The sequence below is a fragment of the Dryobates pubescens genome, chromosome 37 (genome assembly GCF_014839835.1).
Source record: "Dryobates pubescens isolate bDryPub1 chromosome 37, bDryPub1.pri, whole genome shotgun sequence".
Taxonomy (NCBI): domain Eukaryota; kingdom Metazoa; phylum Chordata; class Aves; order Piciformes; family Picidae; genus Dryobates; species Dryobates pubescens.
Window position 1 is genome coordinate 3,469,562 of NC_071648.1, and position 12,384 is coordinate 3,481,945.

At 53.0% G+C, this 12,384-nt stretch overlaps 1 protein-coding gene across 1 annotated transcript in view; it reads left to right on the forward strand.

The window, feature by feature from the left end:
* CPS1 (carbamoyl-phosphate synthase 1) overlaps positions 1-12,384 on the forward strand; it is a 119,615-nt gene continuing 107,231 nt past the window's right edge. Inside the window, exons 1-2 of the mRNA XM_054177026.1 lie at positions 1-153; positions 6,180-6,289. Coding sequence (XP_054033001.1) covers positions 31-153; positions 6,180-6,289 — 233 coding nt within the window. The 5' untranslated portion in view covers positions 1-30. The remainder of the gene's footprint in view (positions 154-6,179; positions 6,290-12,384) is intronic.

Sequence of the window (12,384 nt, forward strand, 5' to 3'; positions counted from 1 at the left end):
CTCCAGCCCCACCAGCTGCAGCTGTTGGAGATGACAAGGCTTTTGGCAGCTTGCAAAGTGCTGAAGGCTTTGAAAGGCAGATTGGAGTTCTGCAATGTGCCTGCTGATGGCTGGAGTTCCTCAAGGGCTGGGACCAGGCGGATGAGCGTCAAGGTAACTGAGCTGCTTTGGTTTAATAAGAAGGGGAGGCTCAGGGGAGACCTTATTGCCATCTACAACTGCCTTAAGGGTGCTTGTAGCCAGGTGGGGGTTGTCCTCTTCTCCCAGGCAACAAGCACCAGAACAAGAGGACACAGTCTCAAGCTGTGCCAGGGGAGGTTTGGGCTGGATGTGAGGAAGAAATTCTTCCCACACAGAGAGATTGGCCATTGGGATGTGCTGCCCAGGGAGGTGGTGGAGTCACCATCCCTGGAGGTGTTTAAGAAGAGCCTGGATGAGGCACTCAGTGCCATGGTTTAGTTGATTAGATGGTGCTGGGTGGTAGGTTGGACTTGATGATCTCTGAGGTCTTTTCCAAGCTGGTGAATTCTGTATTCTGTAAGAGCTGTTTGGCATGCTGAGAGATAGCTTGCTGCAGATAACAGAGCTCACCTGGCCACAGGAAACTGGACCTAGGAGACCTGTCTGAACCCTAAAGCCACTGAGCCAAGCAACTGCTGGCTTATTAGCTAAGCAAATACACTCTTTGTCTGGTCTGGGATGGAAGTCATAAGGTAAATTGCACCAAAAAGGTGGAAGTTCAGGGTTTGTGTTAATTATTATGTGGTATTTTCTTTGGGAACAGCCTTTCCTTCTGCAGGTCTGGTGGCTAACAGCAGGGGAAGAACTTCTTCTTAACATCCAATCTCAAGCTACCCATTTCTAGTTTTGCTCCATTCCCCCCAGTCCTATCACTCCCTGACACCCTCAAAAGTCCCTCCCCAGCTGGAAGGCCACAAGAAGGTCTCCTCAGAGCCTTCTCCTCTCCAGGCTGCACAACCCCAACTCTCTCAGTCTGTCTCCATAGCAGAGCAGCTCCAGCCCTCTGCTCATCCTCATGGCCCTTCTCTGGACACCTTCCAGCACCTCCAGATCATTCCTGTGCTAGAGGCTCCAGAACTGGACCCAGTGCTCCAGGTGGGGTCTCAGCAGAGTGGAGCAGAGGGGCAGAATCCCCTCCCTGGCCCTGCTGGCCACACTTCTCTTGCTGCAGCCCAGGCTCTGCTTGGCTCTCTGGGCTGCAAGTGCACACTGCTGGCTCCTGTTGAGCTTCTCCCCCAGCACCCCCAAGGCCTTCTCTCTAGGGCTGCTCTCAGGCCAGTCCCTGCCCAGCCTGTATCAGTGCCTGGGATTGTCCTGACTCAGCTGCAGGACCTTGCCCTTGGTCTTGTTGAACCTCATGAGGTTGGCTCAGCTCTGCAGCCTGTCCTGGTCCCCCTTGGATGGCAGCATGGAGAGCAAGAAGGCTGCTCCCCAGTGCAGTTTAGGAGCCTGTGGCTCTTGTGGTCCTAGCTCAGTTTTTGGACTCCACCTTTGCCAGGGGCCAGGCCATTCTGTTTGACTTCAGAACCTGGAATAGAAATACTTGAAGCTTTCCTGGCCTGGGCCTTTTGCTTTAAGAAAGTGAGTTTCCTTGGGACAGAGAGAGGCAGAGGAGACTCTGATATGCATGTGCAAGCAGGAAAGCAGCAGGCCTGGGGGAAAAGTGGTGCCAAAAAGCCGACCTATAGCATAGGTTAGTGCCCTTGGGTGGAAGTGAGCTGTGGATGTGAGCAAGCAGTGACTTATGTCTGGCCTTGGTGTTCCAGCCATCGTTAGAGGTAATGGATGTCTGTTAGGAGAAGGAGTGGAATGCAGAGGCATTAAGGTGTGTGGGCTAATGGCAGCAGAGGCAATGATCCCATGCTCCCATTACTGCAGCCTTAAATGAGCCTTTAGTTGCCTTTTATTGCCTTTTCTCAGAGGGCTGTTTCAGGGAGCATAACAAAATGTGGTGGAATCCTGTCTCTGACCTGTGTGTGAGCTAAGTGAAGTGTCTGGGAGTGTGAGGGAGAGGGGGTAGTTTGAGTAGGGTGCCCAATAATTCTCCTGTCTCTTTTCTGTCCAGTTAAACACCTTTGTAGGTGAGGCTGAGATGTAGGGACTTGCAGGTCTGTGTTTCCCTAGAGCATCCCATCCTTCAGGTCTTAAGGAGAGAGGGAGAGTGCAAGGAAGGCACAGAGAGCAGATCAGAGCTCCCAGTGGGCTCTCTGTGGGGGCTGCTTAGCATCAGTGCTTTCAGGGCAATCAAGCTTCTTTCTACTTCAGGAATGGGCAGAGAGACTGCAGCTGGAAGCTCTTAGCATTTTAGTGCTCATCTGAGGCCAATGCAATTGAAATGGGCATGTAAAGAGTAGTAGGAGCAATAAATAGGTGGCTTGTAACAGTATAGCTGGCTCAGGAAGGAGAGACTTGGGGGAGCTATCAAAGTCGCCAGGAGTGAGCTAAAAATAATAGAAATGAAAGGGAGAGGAGAAAAATTTTGGAGCAGTGACTTTAGGAACTCTTTCAGAGTGCTTTCAAAGGGTTCTCTAGAGCCATTGTGAGGCAGGTGAAAAGGCAGTGGCAAAGTGACAGCTTGGGAAGCAGAGAGGTGGGTGAGGAGACGAGAGATAAGTCACAAGCTGCTCCACTCCTCTGCCTTTGGGGAGGGAAAAGCAGGCCTGTGCCCTGAGAGGTGAGGGGAGCTTAGGGAACTGCTGCAGCAGGGGAGGGAATCACAGAGTGTTAGGGGCTGGAAGGGACCTCCAAAGCTCATCCAGTCCAACCCCCCTGCCAGAGCAGGGTCACCTAGAGCAGGTCACACAGGAACACATCCAGGTGGGGTTTGAACATCTCCAGAGAGGGAGACTCCACAACCCCCCTGGGCAGCCTGCTCCAGGCCTCTGTCACCCTCACAGGGGAAATATTCTTCCTCCTGTTTCCATGGCACTTCCTCTGCCTCAGCTTCCCCCACTGCCCCTGGTGCTGGCATTGGGCATCCCCCAGCAGAGCCTGGCTCCAGCCTCTGGGCACTCACCCTGCACAGCTTTAGCAACAGCACTGAGGTCACCTCTCAGGCTCCTCCTCTCCAAGCTCCCTCAGCTCCCTCAGGCTCTCCTCATGAGGAAGATGTTCCCCTCCCCTAATCATCTTTGTGGCTCTGTGCTGGACTCTTTCAAGCAGTTCCTATCTCCCAGGTTGCTCAACAGAATGCACACAATCTAGTAAGAGCACAGCAACAGCGTGGCCTTTTCTGTTTGCCCTCTGCATCTTCAAAGCTCTCCCTGACTTCTCCATCTTTGCCTAAGCACAGGGAGGGAAAGCTAAAGGTAAAGCTACTGCCATGTAGGAAGGAGGAATCCAATTGCAAATGGTGCATCTCACTCTGCAGGGGGTGGGCAGAAGAAATCCCCAGGGATCAGTGCTGGGTCCAGTCCTGTTCAACATCTTCATCAGTGACATTGATGAGGGGCCAGCCAGAGTCTGCTCAGCAGGTTTGCTGATGATACCAAGCTGGGAGGCTTGGCTGAGACACCTGAAGGCTGTGAGGTCATTCAGAGACTTGGACAGAGTGAGAGCTGGGCAGAGAGGAACCTGAGGAGGTTCAACAAGGAGAAGTGCAGAGTCCTGCACCTGGGGAGGAAGAATAAACTGCAGCAGGACAGGCTGGGAGGGGATCTGCTGGAGAGCAGCCCTGGGGAGAAGGAGCTGGTGGACAACAAGTGCATGGAGACTGAGAGGGAATCTGATCAATGTCTATCAATAGCTGAGGGCTGCATGTCAGGAAGGAAGGGACAGGGACAACCTCTCTGCCCTGGGATAGGACAAGGGGCAGTGGATGGAAATTACAACACAGGAGGTTCCACCTCAACATGAGGAGGAACTTCTTCACTGTAAGGGTCCCAGAGCCCTGGAGCAGGCTGCCCAGAGAGGTTGTGGAGTCTCCTTCTCTGGAGCCTTTCCATCCCTGTCTGGATGTGTTCCTGTGTGACCTGTGCTGGATTCTCTGCTCCTGCTCTGGCAGGGGGGTTGGACTGGAAGGTCTCCAGAGGTCCCTTCCATCCCCTGACACCCTGTGAGCCTGTGACTTTAGCTGAGACTGGCACAGGGATTTATCTGAGACTCCATGAGGATGCTTCTGAGAAGGGTGGAGGCAAGAGGACCTCACAGAGGCTCTGGGGGATTCATCTATTTCTTGCTGGTTGGTTTTATGAAAGTGAAATCTTCTCCCAGCTAATCCCTGACTGAGCCAACTGCCCTTCTCCACAGCCTGTAAATCACTTCTCACATTCAAACCAAACTGAACAGGCAAGGTAGACTGGCAGCTTAGGGATATGGAAATGTAAGCAGGAATAATTGCTTCTGGAATGCTCAGTAAACAAACCAGCACTTAATTAAGAGTAATAAATCAAGTAAGGGAGGGAAACATCTGAACATCCACCCCTTGCTATCGCTGAGCTTGTGGGTAGCTTATGGCTGCTCAGGGATGTTCTGCATTACCTGAGTGCTGTGTGGGGGCTCTAATAGCACAACAGAGGCTCCTGTGCAGCAGATATGATTTATGTGCTGCTTTGGTGTGGAGAAGGGAAGCTGATCTGAGGTGAAAGGGAGCTCATAGAATCATAGAATTGTCAGGGCTGGAAGGGACCTCAAGGATCAGCCAGTTCCAACCTCCCTGCCATGGCCAGGGACACCTCACACTGCAGCAGCTTGCTCACAGCCACATCCAGCCTGGCCTGAAAAACCTCAGCAACAAAACTACTTCTAGCCTTCCCATTAACATGAGGTGGTTTGTGCCACATCCAGCCTGGCCTTCAAAACCTCCAGGGGTGAGGCTTCCACCACCTCCCTGGGCAACCTCTGCCAGTCTCTCACCACCTTCATGGGGAAGAACTTCTTCCTAACAGCCAAGCTCAATCTACCCATTTCTAGGTTCAGAAAATGATGTCTGAAGCTTTTGCAAATGCCTGGATGAGGGAAAGAATAAAAAAGCAATGCTAAAAGCAATGCTAAAAGCATCCCAGGTGCAGAGAGAACACCAAACAACCCAACCTAAACTGACATCATGGTGAGAGCTGCTGCCTGGTGGGCACGCTTGGCACAGCTCCTGTGGTGCAGGCCACTGGGGTTTTGGCACAGATGGTCACCCTGATGGGCACAGGTTGGGAGGGGATCTGCTGGAGAGCAGCCCTGGGGAGAAGGACCTGGGAATGCTGGTGGATGACAAGATCTGCATGGGACAGCAATGTGCCCTGGGGGCCAAGAAGGCCAATGGGATCCTGGGGTGCATTGAGAGGAGTGTGTCCAGCAGAGCCAGGGAGGTTCTCCTCCCCCTCTACTCTGCCCTGCTGAGACCTCACCTGGAATATTGCAGCCAGTTCTGGGCTCCCCAGTTCAGGAGGGACAGGGATCTGCTGGAGAGAGTCCAAGGGAGGGCTGCAAGGATGCTGAAGGGCCTGGAGCCCTGCCTGGTGAGGAGAGGCTGAGAGCCCTGAGGCTGTTTAGTGTGGAGAGGAGAAGATTGAGAGGGGATCTGATCAATATCTATCTATACAGAGGACTGGGTGTCAGGAAGGAAGGGACAGGGACAGGCTCTGCTCACTTGTGCCCTGGGATAGGACAGGGGGCACTGGATGGAAATTACAGCACAGGAAGCTCCACCTCAACATGAGGAGGAACTTCTTCACTGTGAGGGTCACAGAGCCCTGGAGCAGGCTGCCCAGAGAGGTTGTGGAGTCTCCTTTGGAGCCTTTCCAGCCCTGTCTGGATGTGTTCCTGTGTGACCTGTGCTGGATTCTGTGGCCCTGCTAGAGCTGGAGCTGAGAAGGAGAGACAGAGCACTTTGTGGAACTAACTTTGTGGCAGTTAGCAAGGCCAATGTCTGCAATGTGATTGTTTAGGCCTTATTTTCCTTTTCCATCCCATGGTAATTTATTTCCCTTTCTCCTGTTTTCTAGGGGATGTTCCTTAGGCCTCAACCTAAAGCTGCCACAGTGTTAGAAAGAAAAAGAGCATCAGGAGGGTGGTAAGGGAGAGCAGGTGTCTTGGCAGCTGGGAATGGGAGAGGGGCAGGAAGCCTTAGAGCATGAGGTGTGAAAGGCAGCTGGCCTAGGTCAGACTTGTGTGAAAACAAAGCCTTTTCCTCCCCTGTTTGAGTGTCTGTGTGTGCTGTTCTCCAGGTGCAGCCAGCCAGCTTGGTGCTGGAAGATGGGACGAAGATGAAAGGCTTCTCTTTCGGCCACCCATCCTCCACGGCAGGGGAAGTCGTGTTCAACACTGGGCTGTGTGGGTAAGGCAAAAGCACAGAAGATAGGAGCCCCACAAGGTCTCTGGCAGCTTGTTGGAGTGTGAAAGCTTCTTTTGCCAAGCTCATAGGGTCCTGATCCAAGCACTATGAGGAAACACCCCAGGGTAGGCGTACAGAGAAGCAGGTAATAAAGAGACTTCGGCCAATCCTCCTCTGGCAGAGCATTTGTGGTGATGAGCAACTTCAAAGACTGATGTGACTCATCAAAACTGAGATCCTTGTGTAGGGATCTGATCACTTCCACTCAGTGAGCACTTGCAGCCCAGAGAGCCAAGCAGAGCCTGGGCTGCAGCCAGAGAAGTGTGGCCAGCAGGGCCAGGGAGGGGATTTGTCATAGAATCATAGAATTGTCAGGGCTGGAAGGGACCCCAACACCTTGCCATGGCCAGGGACACCTCACACTACAGCAGCTTGCTCACAGCCACATCCAGCCTGGCCTGAAAAACCTCCAGGGATGAGGCTTCCACCACCTCCCTGGGCAACCTCTGCCAGTGTGTCAGCACCCTCATGGGGAACAACTTCTTCCTAACATCCAATCTCAAGCTACCCATTTCTTGCTTTGCTCCATCCCCCCCAGTCCTATCACTCCCTGACACTCTAAAAAGTCCCTCCCCAGCTTTCCTGTAGCCCCCTGCAGATACTGGAAGGCCACAAGAAGGTCTCCTCAGAGCCTTCTCCTCTCCAGACTGCACAACCCCAACTCTCTCAGTCTGTCTCCATAGCAGAGCAGCTCCAGCCCTCTGCTCATCCTCATGGCCCTTCTCTGGACACCTTCCAGCACCTCCAGAGCCTTCCTGGAACAGAGGCTCCAGAACTGGACACAGAGCTCCAGCTGTGGTCTCAGCAGAGTGGAGCAGAGGGGGAGAATCCCCTCCCTGGCCCTGCTGGCCACACTTCTCTTGCTGCAGCCCAGGCACTGCTTGGCTCTCTGGGCTGCAAGTGCTCCCTGCTGGCTCCTGTTGAGCTTCTCCTCCCCCAGCACCCCCAAGGCCTTTTCTTTAGGGCTGCTCTCCAGCCAGCTGTGAGGTTGTTGGTGCTTGAGTTGCCTCTGCAGTCATTTATAGCTGTCTTTGCCCAGCTGCCTTGCATTCCTCAAGTTCTGCTCTCCTTTGGAGAAACTCACAGGATGAGTTTTCAAATGATCCCACTGGTGAGAATGTTAAATTGCTGCAGAGGGCTATCTGTTTGCAAAGTTTTTGATTGGGAGGCAATTAGTTAAGTTCTGTTGACAGCACTAATTACTGGCTATGTTAATATGCCTGCCAACAAGCAACTGTTTAATGTAGATCAGAATGATGGAGGGCACCAGGGTTCTCTTCTGGGTGACAGAGCATGGGCAATAAATCTGGTCACATCACAGGAGTCAAGGAGGACCTGATGGTTTCATTTCCTCTCCACATGCTAACTCTGGCAGCAGAGGCTGTGCTTGCTCATTTCCTGGTGATGTGGAGAGTATTGCTGTGAAGGAGAGTTCTCTTCTGGGGAGCATATGGGTGTGAAGGGAACATTCAAAATGTTTAGGGCTGCATCTTCAGAGCAGTCTCCAAGAACATGGCTTTCAGAGAAGAGGAAGAGTTTACAGCATTCATAGAATCATAGAACTGTCAGGGTTGGGAGGGACCTCAAGGATCAGCCAGTTCCAACCCCCTGCCATGGGCAGGGACACCTCACACTAGAGCAGCTTGCTCACAGCCACAGCCTTAAGAAATTCCATTGTTGCAGGTCATAAACATTTCCTAGAAGCCCAGTGCTTTGCTGTGCAGTGAAAGAAATGCTGAAAGCTCTGCCTGGTGCTTCTGAGCACAGAGATGAGGAACACAGAGCATCCCAGGTACCTCTTTGCATGGATGCTGCAAGAGGCTGAGTGCTCGTGGGAAGGAGGTGCTCAGGGCTGGGGCTGTGTGCAGGCTCGCTGGGCACAAAGCAGTTTGTCAGTACAGGGAGCAAGAGGCTAACAGTTTTGGGCCCCCCAGTTTAAGAGGGACAGGGATCTGCTGGAGAGGGTCCAGCAGAGGGCTGTGAGGTTGATTAGGGGACTGGAGCACTGCCTGGTGAGGAGAGACTGAGGGGCCTGGGGCTGTTTAGTGTGGAGAGGAGAAGACTGAGAGGGGATCTGATCAATGGCTATCAATGTCTGAGGGCTGGGAGTCAGGAGGCAGGGGACAGGCTCTGCTCAGTTGCACCCTGGGATAGGACAAGGAGCAATGGATGTAAGCTGCAGCACAGGAGGTTCCACCTCAGCACAAGGGGGAGCTTCCTTACTGTGAGGGTGGCAGAGCCCTGGAACAGGCTGCCCAGAGAGGTTGTGGAGTCTCCTCTGGAGACTTTCAAGGCCTGTCTGGATGTGCTCCTCTGTGACTTGAGCTAGATTGTATGGTCCTGCTCTGGCAGGGGGCTTGGACTCGATGATCTCTTTGGGTCCCTTCCAACCCCTGACATCCTCTGAGCCTGTGAACAGGGGGTGGTGATTTTGTCATGGCTGCTGTGAAGCCTCAGAACACTGTTTTCTGTGAAGTGAAGGTGTCTGGATGCTCAGTGGGGTCAGGTTGGGCTCTCTGCTGGGAGGATTAATCTCATGCTCTGCACCTTGAATCCTCAGCCCTGCTTGTACATTCTGATTAGGAAGGGCATGGACCTGATGGAGAGGGTCCAGAGGAGGGCCATGAAAATGATCAGGGGGTTGGAGCAGCTCTGCTCTGAGGACAGGCTGAGGGAGCTGGGGGTGTTCAGCCTGGAGAAGAGAAGGCTCCAGGGAGACCTAAGAGCAACCTGCCAGGACCTGAAGGGGGCTACAAGGGGGCTGCAAGAAGGCTGCAGAGAGACTGTTTGCAAAGCCCTGCACAGACAGGATGAGAGACAATGGCTTCAACCTAGAGCAGAGCAGATGTAGATTGGATGTGAGGAACAAGTTCTGCACCATGAGGGTGGTGGAACACTGGAGGAGGTTTCCCAGGGAGGTGGTTGAGGCTCCATCCCTGGAGATATTGCAGGTGAGGGTGGAGAGGGCTGTGGGCAGCCTGATGTAGTTGGGGATGTCCCTGCTGACTGCAGAGGGGTTGGACTGGATGACCTTTGGAGGTCCCTCTGGCACAGAGCATTCTATGATTCTGTTATTCTGATTCCCTACTTCTCTGATTCTCTGATTCTGTGACTTCTATGATTCTCTTAGTGTCCTAGAACTGGAAGCCCAAGCACTGTATGTGTGTGCAGCTTCCAGGCCTGAGGGAGCTCAGGCTGGCTGAAACGTTGTCATATTCCTCTGGATGAGAGGGCAAAGAGCACTGTGCTGTGGGTGCAACGTTGCATGTTTCAGCAGAAAGGCAGGAAGATTAACTTCTCTGAACCATTTGCTCAAGACAAAAATAATCCTAGTGTGGCAGCCATCTGGTTAGGAGCATGACCAAAAAGAAAGGAAGGGGGTTTTCAATTAAGAGAGGAGAAAGAATTACAACCCATAAAATAGCCCCATGCTGGAAACAGCTCAGGAAATGCATTTGCCTCCACTAGGTTCTGTGTGTTTGTGTTTCCCTTGGTGGTCTAGCAAGAGAACTGATTGATAGGAATTGACTGGAATCAAGCAGGCTTCTGGGCAGGGACAACAAGGATTAGACCTTGCAGCATCTTTGGAGCCCCTGTTCCCATCTGCTCCTCTGTGCTCCACAAGGAACTGTGCTTAAAGGGCATCATTGCATCTCCCAGCAGAGCTGAGCCTCCATCCCCCAGCCAAAGCTCCCTGTCCTTGTTTGCTGATTACAAATAGCTGATTACAAAGGTTTCTTACAGCAGCTTTGTAATTAGCAAAGCCCTGTAATTGACAAAGAATGACCAAGGCCTGGCTGTTGCCTGCAGGCCAAGTGATACTCCCTGAGCTTACAGTGGCTCTGTGATCAGTCTGTGCTTGGTGGAGTTGTTTCCTTTAGCTTCAGTCACAAGGAGGCTGAGTTTGCCAGCAGCCCCTGTGGTTTTCTTAACTCAAACATGAGAAGGATTGTTCAGTGGGTAAGGAATTGGCTGGATGGTTGCATCCAGAGGGTGATGCTCAGTGGCTCCAAGGCCAGATGGAGGCAGCAGAGGCCCTCAGGGGTCTGTACTGTGCTGTGCTGTTTAATATTTCTATCAGGGCTACAGACAGCAGGATCCAGGCACCATCAGCAGGGTGCAGATGGCACCAAGCTGAGGGGTGCTATCAGTACCCCAGAGGGACAGGATGGCAGCCAGAGGGACCTGGACAGGCTGCAGAGGTGGTGCCCAGGGGAACCTCATGAGATTCAACAAGAGCAAGTGCAGGGTTCTGCTCCTGGGCTGGAACAATCCTCACTGTCAATACAGGCTGGGGGAGGAGGGGAGAGAAAGCAGCCCTGAGGAAAAGGACTTGGGGGTGCTGGTGGGGGAGAAGCTGGACAGGAGCAGGCAGGGTGAGCTTGCAGCACAGAAGGCCAAGGGCAGCCTGGGCTGCATCCAAAGCAGCATTGCCAGCAGAGCCAGAGAGGGGATTCTGCCACTTTGCTCTGCTCTGCTGAGACCTCACCTGCAGTGCTGTGTGCAGCTCTGGAGCCCTCAACACAGGAAGGACATGGACCTGATGGAGAGGGCACAAATGAGAGCCATGAGAATGCTCAGGGGATTGGAGCAGCCCTGCTCCAAGGACAGGCTGAGGGAGCTGGGGGTGTTCAGCCTGGAGAAGAGAAGGCTCCAGGGAGACCTAAGAGCAACCTGCCAGGATCTGAAGGGGGCTGCAAGAAGGCTGCAGAGAGACTGTTTGCAAAGGCCTGCAGGGACAGGACCAGGGACAATGGCTTCAAAGTAGAGCAGAGCAGATTTAGATTGGATATCAGGAAGAAGTTCTTTACCATGAGGGTGGTGGAACACTGGAACAGGTTTCCCAGGGAGGTGGTTGAGGCTCCATCCCTGGAGATATTGCAGGTGAGGCTGGAGAGGGCTGTGGGCAGCCTGATGTAGTTGGGGATGTCCCTGCTGAGTGCAGAGGGGTTGGACTCGATGAGCTTTGGAGGTCCCTTCCAGCCCAGCCCATTCTATGATTCTATGATTCTAAGCCAAAGCCTTTCCTTGTTCTCAGTGTCTAATATTTAATCCCAGCTGGCAAAGTCAGGGCAGATGCTTTTGGAAGCACATCCAGCTGCCTGGGAAAGAGCAATGGTGAGCGTGCACATGCTCACTGCAGTGCTGTGCCCACACTGCACTTTGTCTGGCTGCTCACCTGCAGCAGGAAGGGGAGATGTGAGCAGCAGAAGATTGCCTGCACATCTTTCATGGCCATTGTTGGTTGGATCTGTCATTTCTCAGAGCTGCCTGCTGTGCTGCCTGGTCCATATCTGCCTGCACCCAGTGTGGGCTGTTCTGAAGCGTTTCCCAATGCCTGACAATTAATCTCCTGGCAGTCAGTCTGATGCTCCATAAAACTCTCTCTTGTGGCTGGTGGGTGACTGGAGTTGCCAATTACCTATTGTTTAGACAGTAATGACAGCAACAAATTGTGGTTTGGATAGGGTAGATTCATCCTGAAGTGCCTTGATGCGTTTGGCTCAATGTTTGTGTGGGTAAGTTCATCTGTACCCAAATGCCAGCTGCCTTTGGGGTTGAAAGACAGCAGTTGCTTGATGGATTGCTGCAGCAGTGTGCAGCAGATTAGGGGTGAAAAGGGAGGACTGTGCCTGAAGAATTAGGAGCATGGACATGTAGACCAGGCTTGTTTTCCCCCCCCCCTGATTCGGGGGGCATTGGGTGATGAAGGAAGGCAGGAACCCTGCTGCTGTATAGCAAGGAGAGTCCCAGGCACTGATATAGGCTGGGAAGGCTCTGGCTGGAGAGCAGGCCTAAAGAAAAGGCCTTGGGGGTGCTGGGGGAGGAGAAGCTCAACAGGAGCCAGCAGGGAGCACTTGCAGCCCAGAGAGCCAAGCAGAGCCTGGGCTGCAGCAAGAGAAGTGTGGCCACTGTGCTGTCAGCTCTGTCCTTGCTGAGACAGCTTTGCTCCTGCAAAGGTGCTCAAACAAAGTTGTTGCTGTTCCCAGGGCTTCTGCCTGGGCTGAAAACAAAGGATATGCTTTGGGACCTTGGGA